Source organism: Macaca nemestrina, chromosome 16, assembly GCF_043159975.1.
Source record: "Macaca nemestrina isolate mMacNem1 chromosome 16, mMacNem.hap1, whole genome shotgun sequence".
Taxonomy (NCBI): Eukaryota; Metazoa; Chordata; class Mammalia; order Primates; family Cercopithecidae; genus Macaca; species Macaca nemestrina.
Window position 1 is genome coordinate 98,655,491 of NC_092140.1, and position 15,447 is coordinate 98,670,937.

General features: G+C 38.3%; 1 protein-coding gene across 2 annotated transcripts in view; it reads left to right on the plus strand.

The window, feature by feature from the left end:
• The window catches only part of LOC105490208 (ligand of numb-protein X 2), a 76,310-nt gene that overhangs the window by 32,173 nt on the left and 28,690 nt on the right, over positions 1 to 15,447 (plus strand). For both annotated transcript variants that reach the window (XM_011755610.3, XM_011755611.2), the window contains exon 2: positions 6,243 to 6,749. In XM_011755610.3, coding sequence (XP_011753912.2) covers positions 6,343 to 6,749 — 407 coding nt within the window. In that variant the 5' untranslated portion in view covers positions 6,243 to 6,342. The remainder of the gene's footprint in view (positions 1 to 6,242; positions 6,750 to 15,447) is intronic.

Consider the following 15,447-nt stretch of genomic DNA (forward strand, 5'->3'; position numbering starts at 1 on the left):
TCTTGCTGAGTAAAATTCTATGGTATAGATGTGCCACAGTTTGTTTACCCATTCATCAGTGGAGGTACATCTGAGTCGTTTTGTAGTTTCTGGCTATTACAAATAAAAATTGCTAGAAACATTCGTTCACAAGTTTTTGTGTGAATGTAAGTTTTCACCTCTCTGGGATAAATGTTTAAAGGTACAGTTGCTGGATTATATGGTAGTTGTGTAGTTTTTTAAGGAAACTGCCAAACTTGTCCAGAGTGGATAAAAGGATTCTGAAGTCAAACAAGTTTGACAGCACTGCTTTATACAAAAGCAGCTATCAAAGCTGATATGTGACATATACAATGAGAGAATTTTCTTGTGTCGATACCAAGTAAGGAAACTTTTTTCCCTTACCCCTTTGAAGATTAAAGGGAGTATTACCTTATTCTTTGTGCATTTGTAAATTAATGGGCTGGGTTCATATGTTGATTCCTTTGAAGTGCCACAAATGCACATTATTTCCTCATATATCAATATAGTTATACATATCAGGACTCTTTTGCATTTCAAGATCGTGTATGATCCTGAGAACAATCTTTTTTAAATGCCTAGTATGTCCTAAGAATTGGGAATACAAAAGATTAAAAAGACTATTTTTACCCTCAAAGAGGAGGGGAGGCAGATGAGCAAACATGCACTGTAGGAATTGCTGAAGGGAAAATATGTGTAAAGGGCAACAGGAACAGAAGGGAAGGGGGAGCACTCAAGAGCAGCAGGAGGCAGAATTTGAGCTGAAGCTGAGGAATGAGGAAAATGGGCCAGGAGGGCTTGAGAGGGAGGGTATTCTTAGACCCCTGGTACCGATGAGTTAAGGGAACCACATCTGTTTCCTGTCTAACCTTTGGTGGTAACTCTTAGCTCATCATGTTTTTCCCTGGGCTGGATCTCTTAGGTTAGGGCCAGTGAAGACCCTTTAAATCTGAGTCAGGAGTAACATCAAGAGAAATGAACTGAATAATACATAGTTTTGGAGTATGCAAACTGATGGTGGAAAACCATAGTTCTTTCTGCGAGTCTTTGTGGATATTCTTATCCCTTAAACCAGGAAGATCAAGCATGTCAATCTTAACTGGAATTAGGTAGTAAACTCTCTTCCTATTGCACTGGCTATTTTTCAAGATATTATTTTAAATGTGTTGTAATAATCCCACCCAAGCTAACAGCTTCCTTCTCTTTACTATTCCAGCAATACTGTTAAACAGATTATACAGTTAGAAAAGATGCACATTATGCTACACTTTATATTTTAGGAAATGTTTGAGACATTTAACTTGTACTTTAGTATTTCACACTGTTCACAGATATATAATATCTGAACTCAAGCATATATGAACATGGGCATATCCTCCTGTATACATAGATGTAGTTTTGTTACCTAAACTTGCTAAGAGAAAGCATTATTGTCACCCAGTTGGTCGTTCAACATTTATTGAGCTCCTCCCCTGTGGGAGGCTCACTCTTAGAGCTGATAGTTCAGTGAGGGACCCCAGTGTGAGAGTAGTGTAAGGCAGTACAGCCAACTTGCACACAGAGCAGAAAGAGAAAGATCTGCCTGAGCTGGGAGAAGAGGGGTGGAACTGGGACTTAGAGAAGTGAGGTCAGGATGCCTTTCTCCTTACAAAACTCATACTCTAAAGCTTTCATGGAATATCTTTCCTATTGTGTTTTTTTTAAGCCAGAAGGAACTGGGTTTATCTTCCTTCTTTCTTGCTAAGTAACTATATGCTATATGACTTTGCACAAATAATAAAATCTGTCTGAACATTTGATTCTCTATTTTTAATAATAGATAACACATTGCACCTATGATTTGCCAGATACAGCAGTATATATGTGTATATATATATACACGTGTATATATATCTGAACTTATAGATGTTTTATATATGTATTGCCTTATATATATAATTACATATAAGTATATACTTACATAATATATATACTTACATAATATATGTAAGTTTATATACTTATATATAGATACATGTGTTTATATACATACATGTATGTATATACTTACACATAAATACATATATGTGTTTACATATATGTGTATGTATATATTTATATATACGTGTGTATATACTTACATATGTGTATGTGTACTTACATATGCATATATACATATGTGCTTACATATACATATATGTGTGTATATACTTACACGTATATACATATATATGCTTATATATACATGTATATACATATATGTGCTTATATATACGTATGTGCTTATATATACGTATATACATATATGTGCTTATATACATGTATGCATGTATACTTATATATACACATATATACTTATATATACTTATATACATATGTAAGTCAACATAAAGAATAAGTTGTATATATGACTCTTTGAGATAGACCACTGTTACTAAATGGGAGCATGTTAATTTTCCTCATGAAAAGTGTTTTGATAAAATGAAAATAAAGAACTGAAGAGATTTAGAAAGTAGCTAAAATATAATCGTCTTAAATACTTTCTTAGTCATCATGTGGGAGGCTAGAATTGTATTTTTCTTGAGGAAAAGAAAAATTAGAATAAACACTATCACAAAGAGGAGCAAAAAATAAGTGAATATTCTTGCTAATTGGTAGTTCCTGTTAATTGGGTAGGAAACAAGAATCTGCAGAAATTCCGTATTAAAATACCTAGCTTGAACCCGACTGTCTGGCTGAGATACGTGATGTTTCTCTCCTTAATCTCATGCACTTAGCACTGGCATATTAAAAGGTATGATGCTCAAAGGGAGAAGAGCATGAATTATAAAAATGCGAGAAATATTTGGTTTATTGATGTTGGTATTGATAGGAGTTTACAGGCTGCTAGTATTACTTTTATTTTTATTTTTTTATTTTTATTTTATTTTATTTTATTTTTTTGACGGAGTCTCGTTCTGTCGCCCAGGCTGGAGTCCAGTGGTGCAATCTCGGCTCACTGCAAGCTCCGCCTCCTGGGTTCACGCCATTCTCCTGCTCAGCCTCCCAAGTAGCTGGGACTACAGGCGCCTGCCACCATGCCCGGCTGATATTTTTTGTATTTTTAGTAGAGACAGGGTTTCACTGTGTTAGCCAGAATGGTCTCGATCTCTTGACCTCATGATCCACCCGCCTTGGCCTCCCAAAGTGCTGGGATTACAGGCGTGAGCCACCACGCCCGGCCCTTTTCTTTTTTTTTTTTTTTTTTCCTGAGACCAAGTCTCGCTCTGTTACAAGACTGGAGTGCAGTGGCATGATCTCTGTTCACTACAACCTCCGCCACCTCCTAGGCTCAAGCAATTCTCCTGCGTCAGCCTCCTAAGTAGTTGGGACTACAGCCACCCACCACCACGGCCAGCTGATTTTTATATTTTTAGTAGCAATGGGGTTTCACCATGTTGGCCAGGCTGGTCCGGAACTCCTGACCTCAAGTGATCTACCCGCCTCAGCCTCCTAAAGTGCTGAGATTACAGGCGTGAGCCACTGTGCCCACCCTTGCTAGTATTATTTTATTAGTTCTTAAAAACACAATTTATCTGAGGCCACCTGTCCCGCCTGAATCGTATGCCACCACCTCCTAATTTATGGCAGTTGTTAAATCTGTTAAAACATTAATGTTGTTTTTCTTTTAAAATTTTTGTTTATTTAGAGACAGGATCTCACTATGTTGCCCAGGCTGGAGTGCAGTGGTGCAATCTTGGCTCACTGCAGCCTCAAAGTCCTGGGCTCAAGCAATCCTCCTGCCTCAGCCTCCCGAGTAACTGAGACTACAGGCATGCGCCACCATGCCTGGCTAATTTTCTTACTTTTTGTAGAGACAGGGTCTCACCATGTTGCCAGGCTGGTCTCAAACTCCTGGGCTCAAGGGATCTTCCCACCTCAGCCTCCTAAGTAGCTGGGACTGCAGGCACATGCCACCATGCCTAACTATTTTTTTTTTTTTTTTTCTGTAGAGACAGGGTCCTACATATTGCCCAGGCTAGTCTCGAACTCCTGACTCAGGCAGTCCTCCCACCTAAACCTCCCAAAGTGCTAGCATTACAGCTGTGAGCCTCTGCACCTGGCCTACTTTAACGTTGTTTTTCCAATGAATACTTTAAATAAATAAGGAAATACATATATGTGACTGGAGAATTTTGTTATTGAAATAGAAATGCTAGTGGCCTCGACATGGTATCCTACTCTTAAGGTTCTTGTGGCAGGCACGCTAAGTTCTAGAATTCCCCTCCCCTAAGTATGCTTTCTTTGCCACACAGTTTTACCTGCTTCATATTCCCTGAATGTGCTGTGTACCCTCAAGCCCCTGCAACTTAGCTGATGCTTTTTTTCACCCAAGATGCCCTTGTCCATTTTTTCTCTCTGGCTGATACTTCCTGTCACAACTCAGCAGTCCCATGGTTTTTTTCCCTTTTGAAATTATTTCCGGCCACGAAGCCAGAGTTAGATGCCAATTCTTTTCATGTCTCTCCATATTCACATAACACCCTGTACATAACTTTCTTAGAGTACTTACTAAATTGAATTTTAATAATGGGTTTTAAGTGTCCTCTCCCTACCTCTTCTCTCTCGATGTTCAATGTTTGGTACATTCTAGAGGCTCTTCTTATGTAAATATTTACAGAAGAAGAAATACAGAGCTGCTGCCTTTGGAGTTGAATATTTAATCCCTGATCCTTCAGCAGCAGGAAGATGGAAACCATTAGATGAGGGGAGCATTCCTGGCTAGGCTCGCACTGCCCTGGAGGAGGCTGTTGTAAGAATTATATTGGAGGGCCGGGTGCGGTGGCTTACACCTGTCATCCCAGCACTTTGGGAGGCCAACTCGGGTGGATCCCCTGAGGTAAGGAGTTTGAGACCTGCCTGGCCAATATGGTGAAACCCCATCTTTACTAATAATACAAAAATTAGCCAGGTGTGGTGGCAGGCACCTGTAATCCCAGCTGCTCAGGAGGCTGAGGCAGGAGAATAGCTTGAACCTGGGAGACAGAGGTTGCAGTGAGCCAAGATGGTGCCACTGCACTCCAGCCTGGGCAACAGATCAAACTTAAAAAAAAAGTTATAGTGGAGAGGGCGTGCGCGCGCAACACACACACACACACACACACACACACACACACACACACACACACACACACACACACACACACACACACACACACACACACACCTGCTTGAGTAAGCGAGTCCAGATCGAAGTACAGAATACTATGAGGTGAAATTGAAATGTATAACATATCTTTTTTCTTTAATTGAATTTTGGCAGGTTTTTTTCTTTTAGTGGAATAAAATAGTATTGTACTTTTCAACATTTGCACTGTTATTTATATATGCTATGCAGATGTATCTTTCTATAATCTGTTACATAGGGAGAGAGTATTCAAATCATACATATTTTGAAATTCATTTTTTCCCATAGTGCTGAGCAAAGGTCATTTATTATTATTATACTCTTAAGTTCTAGGATACATGTGCAGAACATGCAGGTTTGTTACATAGGTGTGACACATGCCATGGTGGTTTGCTGCACCCATCAACCCGTCATCTACATTAGGTATTACTTCTAATGCTATCCCTCCCCTAGCCCTCCATCCCCTGACAGGCCCCAGTGTGTGATGTTCCCCTCCCTGTGTCCATGTGTTCTCGTTGTTCAGCTCCCACTTACGAGTGAGAAAATGTGGTGTTTGGTTTTCTGTTCCTGTGTTCGTTGATTCTGCGTTATCCTTGAAACTACATTTCAAAGACACAATCTTTGATATTGTACTGTAAATGCATAAACTCAATCAGAAGCAAAGAAGCATGTCTAGGATGACATGCAAATGTATTATATACCTCAAACAGCATTACTATTAGCACTATTAATTGGCTTTAAAACTACCATTGAACAGTGACATATTTGGGGATTTCAGTCAGTAAAATGAATCGATTGTTTCTTATATCACACTATATAATATATGGTGTCTTTACCTTTCATCAAAAGTTGTTTTTTTTATCAAGAACTTGACAGTGGGGTCCAGGCACAGTGGCTCACACCAGTAATCCTAGCACTTTGGGAGGGCTGATTGCTTGAGTCCAGGAGTTCAAGACCACCTTGTGACTCATTTATTACCTGATTGAACCTTAATTTTTTACTAGAAAAAGCTAACCAGTAATATTATGTTGATACTTTTAACCTACCTTGATTGATATAAATTACCTTTTTTAATGTGTTTGTTTTGCTTATCTAGAAAAACACACCTTGACGTTAGTCAGATACATCACTGTCTGTTAAAGGAAACCAAGCTTGAAGTGGAAGTCTAACACATGAGGATGCAGAATTGATTCAAAATGGAAACAACAAGTGATGAGATGTCGTCTGTGGAACAGACCTCCTCCTCTTCTCTAAACCCCCTGTGTTTTGAATGTGGCCAGCAGCACTGGACAAGAGAAAACCACTTATACAACTACCAGAATGAAGTGGATGATGACCTAGTCTGCCATATTTGCCTTCAGCCTCTGCTGCAGCCACTAGACACACCCTGTGGACATACATTCTGCTACAAGTGCCTCAGAAACTTTTTACAAGAGAAAGATTTCTGTCCATTGGACCGGAAAAGACTTCATTTTAAGTTGTGCAAGAAGTCTAGTATTCTAGTTCATAAACTCCTAGACAAATTGTTAGTTTTATGTCCATTTTCTTCAGTGTGCAAAGATGTAATGCAACGCTGTGATCTGGAGGCACATCTCAAAAACAGGTAAGCAAAAAATATGAAAGAAGTAACTCCAGATTGTATAAAAAGATGGTTGAAATGAACATAAAAACTTGTTTAAAACAAAACAAACCAAAGCACTAGTAAGTAAATGGGCAAATCAAGTACAGAAGAGATACAATAAATAAGTTGTATGGAACAGTATTTAACATTATTTATCAAAAACATGAATACAAAAACTACAGTGAGGAAGTGCTATTTTATACCTGTTAATATTTTTGCTGCTGTAATATGAAACCAATATATTCAAATGGATGACAGGATATTATGATAGATTCTTTTTATAAGGCAATTTGGCAGTTCGTTTTTAAAAACTGTATAACTGTATATCTTTTATCTAGCATATTATCCTAAGGAAATAATCTAAAAGAAGGAAAAATTGTATGTAAATATGTTCAGTGCAACATTGTGCATAGTTTGGTAAATTGGAATCTATTATTTAAAAGTGGGGAAGGGTTAAGAAATACTATGCATATAACTCAGTGGGATATTATGCAAGCAATAAAAATAATTTTGCAATATGGAAATAAATACATGATTTTATTTGCTAAGATCTTGTGAAGATTCTGGGTTCAGGGACTAGACTGAACAAGAACTAGGAGTTGGAAAACTAAATATTTAGTGGGGATTTCTGTTCTAATAAAAGCTTTTTAAAAGGTTAAGTAATTTATTTAGCTGTTTGGTGAGTTTTATGGTTTGATTTTGGTGATTATGATTTGATCTTTAACTTAGGAAGAGTTACAGTATAAGTCATTTGTGTAGAATCACATAAAATGGCAGAAATAAATACTGATTTCTAAATTTCAAGTTAAGCCAGGTGTACAGTATAAATCTGCAGTAATCTTGAGTACTGTGAAAAACAATGCATACCATCATACTAGACTTAGATGTAAGAGTGTAAGTCTGATATAGAATGGCTTGCTATTACACTCACACATAAAATCATAGACTTGAAGGAGATTATCTAATCCCCCTCATTTTATGAATAAGGAGACTGAGTCATAAAAATTTAGAGTTAGCTAATGCTGTAGTTAGACTCAAGCTTTACCGTTCTTGTTTACTATTCTAATAAAAGGTTTCATTCATGTGCACATGAAATACATTCATTCTGTATCAACAAATTGTTATTTATTTCTAAACATCATATTTAATTAAGACATGAGAAACAATGGAAAAAACCGAGATGTTATTAAAATGTTAGAAACATTTAGATTTATAGAGTGCTTAAATCTAAATTTGCTGTCTAGAACTAGGAGGTAACATAGAGTAGGATAGACAGACTTTTGAAAATGCGTGTAATGGCCGGGCGCGGTGGCTCAAGCCTGTAATCCCAGCACTTTGGGAGGCCGAGACGGGCGGATCACGAGGTCAGATCGAGACCATCCTGGCGAACATGGTGAAACCCCGTCTCTACTAAAAAATACAAAAATCTAGCCGGGCGAGGTGGCGGGCTCCTGTAGTCCCAGCTACTCGGGAGGCTGAGGCAGGAGAATGGCGTGAACCCGGGAGGCGGAGCTTGCAGTGAGCTGAGATCCAGCCACTCACTCCAGCTCGGGAGACAGAGCGAGACTCCGTCTCAAAAAAAAAAAAAAAAGAAAGAAAATGCGTGTAATAATGTAGCGTTACATTTTTTTATATCTTCTGTAACCAGCAAGCATAGAATCTGAACATGATGGCAGAGGCCTCCTGGAAACTGATACTGGTCTTTTGAATATACTAGTCTGAGTCAGGACTAGTTACGGCTGAAGAATATTTCAGGCTGCTGCTTTCAGTAGAACTGTTCTTTTCAGGGTATAGGCTTCTTTTCTAACTTTTATAAACATCAGTTATGAGACGTTAGAGGAACTGAATGAAGTGTCAGTTCAGTTACTTACGACTTTGAGAGCTGAAAGATAACAGTTTCACAGATTTTTAGGAATATTCCTTTAATTAACATGCATTCAAGAATTTCATTTGCAATGGAAGTATTGCTAGTGTTTCTTATCAAACCATTTGTAACGCGAATGTTAAAAACCTTGGGAATTGCCGACTGCCCTTTCATTTACATGTTGGTAAAGGCTAAGCAGTTATTCCAGTTGAAGGTTTCATTTTCCAGGTGTGCTTTTAATATCGAAGTTACCAATTTTATCATTTCCAAAGTATCTTAGGCCTGTAATATGAAAGATACAATGAAAAGATGGATGATTGGAAAAGGTGGTGGTTTGCCTGATACAGACAGCTAAGAGTGATTATTGAGTATATAAATGTAAAAAAATTATAAAATGTAATATGATTTTTATATGCCATTTGAACAGATAGTGATGAACAGCCTGACCTTTCTCTATTCTCTTGAATAAGAATATTGAAATTAAGGTAGAAATGTATATTATACAACATGCAACCCTAAATAATGTAGTTCATTTGTTTATTCAGCAAATATTGATAATCTGCCGTGTGCCAGATGCTTTTCTAGGTGTTGGGTAGTCTCTGCAAGTTAGAATCTAATGCTGGGTTGTAGATTTCTTTAGAAACAGAACCATGTCTTTAGTCTTTCAGTTTATTTGCCCAAAGTTGACAGTCATCTCATGTTAGTCCAATTAAATTGTTGATCTATGTTGCAGTTATTCATTGCTGAGAAACTAACCACCCCAGACGTACTAACATAAAACAACAAGCATTTGTTGATTATGTGAGTCAGGATGCAGACAGGATGCAACAGGGATGGCTTGTCTCTGCTCTCTCTGTGTGTGCCACAGCTGGGAAAGAGCCAAAAGCCAGGGACTGCAACAGTTGTAACTGGAGAGTCTACTTCCAAGATGGTTTCTTCATTCACATTTCTGGCACCTTGATGGGAACGACTCGGTGTGTGAGACTTGTCAGCTGGAGAGGCTACAGGTAGCCCTTCCAGCATGGCAGCCTCAGGGTATTTAAAATTCTTACATAGTGGTTCAGTGTCTAGTAGGCTGCATGGCCTCATATGATCTAGCCTTGAAGTTGCCTGGCATCCCTTCTCTGTTGGAAGCAGTCGTGAACCCACCCATATCTAAGGAAAGAGGACGTAGGTTTCACCTTGTGATGGGAAGTCAAAAAAATTTGCAGCCATACTCTAAAACCAACATAAACTGGCAAAAAGAATGATGTTATGAGGCGCAGAATATGATTACTATGACTATTTGTGGCTTCTCGGTATACAAATCTCACTTGTTAGAAATTCTTAAGTCTGTAAGTTTCATTGAAATTCGTAGAATTTTAGCATCAGCAACAATGAGTCATTGTATAAAAGTTGCATGGCTGTCATGTGCCTTTGCTCTTGAGCTTTTAGGGTTTACAGGAATCTCTTAATTATTGGTAGAAATAGAACATTAGCAGTAGTTTGCATAAATTTGATAATTTCACATTTAAGTTCACCTTCCTATTTGAATGAAATTCTGTTCTTAACAAATGTGTTTTGATTTAAGAAGAGCAAACATTTTTCTCCTACGGATAAAATATTTATGAAAGATGAATATTTTTAAATAAAATTACTATTTTTAACTGATTACATGAGTGAAATCTGAACAGAAATAAAGCCTTTGAAAAATATTCCACATGTTGTACTAAATATGTAACATTTTAATCGTTTCTTTGAAATTCTGCCAAGCAACATCAGCTATATAGCATTCCTCCTACCCTCTACCACTCATCTCCAACCCACCCTTAACAATTTAACATTTAAGGCTCTGGTAATTGTAAGTGCTAATTGTTGTTGTTGTTTCTAAATTGTGTGTTTGTGCCCTAGTTTATGGCAAGGTTCAGAATTACTTTTCTTTTCCTCTTAAAAATTACAATTTAATGCCATTATAAAAAGTTTACAATAGAAAACCTTTAAAGAACCTTCTTTCCTTGCTGAGACCTTTTCTTGTTCATGAGATGGTTATGAAACCTTAAGTTCAAGTTTGTTCAACCCATGCCACATGCAGCCCAGGAAGGCTTTTGGGATTTTTTATTTTTTTCTTTTTTAAGCTCATCAGCTATCTTTAGTGTTAATGTATTTTATGTGTGGACCAAGACAATTCTTCCAGGGAAGCCAAAAGATTGGACACTCCTGCTTTAGATGGTGGTCTAGGAAAATAGAAAAAAAAGGGATCAGGGTAGGCTGAGGCATGATTGCACTTTTAAATTCACAGTTTAACTTGGAGGGAAGTTTGTGTTTAGCACATTCTTATCGGTATTGTTTTTTCATGTATAGTGTGAAAAAGCAGATAATATGTATTTACAAGTCATGTATATGGTAAGGGTCTGGTATCCAGAATATATAAAGAACTCTTAGAAATGAAAAGATAAATCCAATTTTAAATGGGCAAAGGATTTGAATAGATGTTTCTGCAAAGATATTCAAATGGCCAATAAGCACATGACATGCTCAACATCATTCGTTCATTTTTACATTGGATTATTTGTCTTTTTTGCTAAGTTGTAAGAATTTTCTGTGTGTTCTGGATACTAGGCCTTTATCAGATATATGATTTACATATATTTTCTCCCATTCTGTCAGTTGTCTTTGCACTTTCCTACATCCTTTAAAGAACAAATAACTAATTTTTATGAAGTTCATTGTTGTTTGCTTATGCTTTTGGTGTCATATCTAAGAAAACATTGCCCAATTCAAGGTCACAAAAATTTACCTGTATGTTTTCTTCTAAGAGTTTTCTAGTTTTCTCTCTTATAATTCAGTTTTTGATCCATTTTGAATTAATTGCAATGGGAAATCATAATGTGTATTGTTCAATCCTTTAAATTTTATTGAGGCCCTTTTTTTGTTTTGTTTTGAGACATCATCTCACTCTGTCACCCAGGCTAGAGTGAAGCCGTGCAATCTTGGCTCACTGCAACCTACACTTCCTGGGTTCAAGTGACTCTTGCGCCTCAGCCTCCTGAGTAGCTGGGACTACAGGCACACTCCACCACACCCAACTAATTTTTTTTTTTTTTTTTTTTTTTGTATTTTTAGTAGAGATGGGGTCCTGCCATATTACACCAGTCTTGTCTCAAACTCCTGAGCTCACGTGATCCTCCACCTAGGCCTCCCAAAGAGCTAGGATTACAGGTGTGAGCCACCATGCCCAGCCTTGATGCCTTTTTAAAAATGGCCTAGCACATGGTCTGTCTTGGAAAATGTCCTGTGTGTACTTGGGAATAATGTGTATTCTGCTGTTAATGGATGGAGTGCTTCATATCTCTATTGGGTCTAACTGGTTTATAGTGTTAAAGTGTCTATTTTCTGGTTCCATGTCTAGTTGTTCTACTAGTATTGAAAGTCAAGTATCAAAAGCTTTATTGTTGATTTGTCTGTTTCTCTGTTTTGTCATTTTTTACTTATGTATTTTGGGGCCGTTGTTTGGTACGTTTCTGTTTATAATTGTCGTATCTTGTTACGTTTTTCTGTCTTTTGGTTTATTTATGTCTTGGAATCTGAAGTGTGTCTATTGTAGACAGTTGGATTATGTTTCTTATAGCCCATTCTGCTAGTCACTGACTTTTTATTGGGATGCTTAATTCATGTAATTTAATGTAATTACTGATAAGGTAGACTTTACACTTGCCATTTTGCTGTTTGTTTCTATATGTCTTATTTCTTTTTTCCTCCATTTCTTCCATTTGTGTTAAATATTTTTAATATGCTATTTTAATTCCCCTATCATTTCTTTTAATTAAAATTATTTTCTTAGTGGTTATGCTGGGGCTTACAGTTAACATCCTAGTTTGTAACAGTCTAGTTCAAATGAATACCAGCTTCATTTTCACTAATGAATTAGGGATCTCTAAGGAAACAGAACCAATATATGAGAAATTGGCTGACGTGATTATGGAGTCTGAAAAATTACACATTCTGCTGTCTGCAAGCTGGCAACCCAGGGAAGTCAGTAGCATGATTCAGACCTTCTCAGTCAGAAGGTCTAGAACCAGGAGAGCCAGTGATCCCAGTCTGAGGGCAGGAGATGAGATGTCACAACTCAAGCAGGAAGGCAGGAAAATAAGGAAGGAATTTCTCCTTCCTCCACCTTCTGTTTTCTTCAGGCACTCAAAGGATTGAATGATGCAACCACATTGGGGAGGGCAATCTACCTTACACTTTTCCGAGTCCACTGATTCACATGCTATTCTCAGCTAGAACCAGCCTCACAGACACACCCAGAAACAATGTTTAATCTGGATACCCCATGGCCCACTCAGTTGACTCATAAAATTAACCATCACAAGTAGTATACAAAAACTTTCATACTCTCTCCCCTCCTGTGTGCTATTATTGTTACACAAGTTATATCTTAACACATTATATGCCCATCAACACAGAATTATTGCTTTATATGTTTTTCTTTTAAATCAGATAGGAGTAAAAGAATTATAAACCAAATAGAATAATACCGTACTGACGCTCTTCATTTTTTTTTTTTTTTTTTTTTTGAGACGGAGTCTCGCTCTGCCGCCCAGGCTGGAGTGCAGTGGCCGGATCTCAGCTCACTGCAAGCTCCGCCTCCCGGGTTCCCGCCATTCTCCTGCCTCAGCCTCCCCAGTAGCTGGGACTACAGGCGCCCGCCACCTCGCCCGGCTAGTTTTTTGTATTTTTTAGTAGAGACGGGGTTTCACCATGTTCGCCAGGATGGTCTCGATCTCCTGACCTCGTGATCCGCCCGTCTCGGCCTCCCAAAGTGCTGGGATTACAGGCTTGAGCCACCGCGCCCGGCCGACGCTCTTCATTTTTCACATGAACTCGAGTTACTGTTTAGTGTCCTTTCACATCAGCTGATGGACTTCTTTTAGTGTTTCTTGCAGGTTAAGCATGCTACCAACAAACATTTTGTTTTTACCTAGGAATGTCTTAATTTCTCTTTTATTTTTGAAGTCTGCTGGATAGAGACTTCTTGGTTGAGAGTTTCCTCTCCCTCTCTGTCTCCCCTTCCCTGAGAACTTTGAGTCTGTCATCCCACTGCCTTCTAGTCTCCATGGTTTCTGAAGAGAAATCAGCAGATACTATTGAGGATCTTTTCCTTGTGATGAGCTGTTCCTCTCTTACTGTTTTCGAGATTCCTTATCTTTGACTTTCAACAGTTTTATTAGGAGGTGTCAAAGTGTGTATATCTTCTAGTTTTCCTACTTGGAGTTTATTAAGCTTCTTGGATGTGTAGATAAATGTTTTTCATCAAATTTGGGAAGATTTTGGCCGTTATTTCTTCAAATATTCTTTCTGCTCCTTTCGCTCTCTCTCCTTTTGGAACTCTCATTATGTATATGTTTATTCTCTTAATAGTGTCCCACAAGACCATGAGGTTCTGTTTTTTTTTTTTCTTCTTTCCTGTTCCTCAAACTGGATAATCTCAATTAACCTATCTGCAAGTTTGCCAGTTCTTTCTTCTGATTCATTTCTGCTGTTGAACTTCTAGTGAATTCTTTTTTCTTTTTTTGGGGGGGTGGGGGAGGTTTGGTTGGTTTTTTTTTTTTTTTTTTTTTTTTTTGAGATGGAGTCTCGCCCTGTCGCCTGGGCCGGAGTGCAGTGGCCAGATCTCAGCTCACTGCAAGCTCCGCCTCCCGGGTTTACACCATTCTCCTGCCTCAGCCTCCCGTGTAGCTGGGACTACAGGCGCCCGCCACCTCGCCCAGCTAGTTTTTTGTATTTTTTAGTAGAGACGGGGTTTCACCATGTTAGCCAGGGTGGTCTCGATCTCCTGACCTCATGATCCACCAGTCTCGGCCTCCCAAAGTGCTGGGATTACAGGCTTGAGCCACCGTGCCCGGCCTTTTTTTTTTTTTTTTTTTTTTTTGACAGAATTTTGCTCTTGTCACACAGGCCGGAGTGCAATGGTGCAATCTCAGCTCACTGCCACTTCTGCCTCCCGTGTTCAAGCGATTATCCTACCTCAGCCTCCCAAGTAGCTGAGATTACAGGCGTGTGCCACCACACCTGGCTAATTTTGTATTTTTAGTAGAGATAGGGTTTCATCACATTAGTCAGACTGGTCTTGAACTCCTAACCCCAAGTGATCCACCCGCCTTGGCCTCCCAAAGTGCTGGGATTAAAGCACCCAGCCATGCATTCTTTTTCATTAAACTTTTTAACTCCAGAATTTCTATTTGGTTCTTTATTATGACTTAATGTTTCTTTATTGATATTTTCTTTTTGATAAGGCATCATTCTCATATTTTTCTTTAGTTCTTTAGGTATGGTTTCCTTTACTTCTTTGAACATATCTAAAACAGCTGATGTAAGTTACAGTCTGATAAAGCTAATGCCTGGGCTTCCTTAGGGACAGTTTCTGTTGGCTGTTTTTTTTTGTTTTTTTTTTTTCCTGTGAATGGGCTGTACTTGTTTCTTTGCGTGTTTCTTAATTTTGTATTGAACAGTGAACATTTTAAATAATATAATGTGGCAACTCAGATAACTAGATTCTTCTTCTTCCTAAGAACTTGTTGTTGTTTGTTTGTTTGTTTGCTACGTGACTCTTATGAACTAATTCTGTAAAATCGCTGCCCATTTTGTGTACTGGACGGCTAATGATTGGACCAATAATTCTTTAAATGCCTGAGATTTAAAAAAAAAAAATCTCCCCATCTTTCATAGGGGTTCTGTGTGCATGGTGGGACACGCAACACCCTCAACACTCAGGCCACTGACAGCTCCACCTTAGCCTACACACACAGTCCTGAACATAGCTGAACCTCTGTGGAT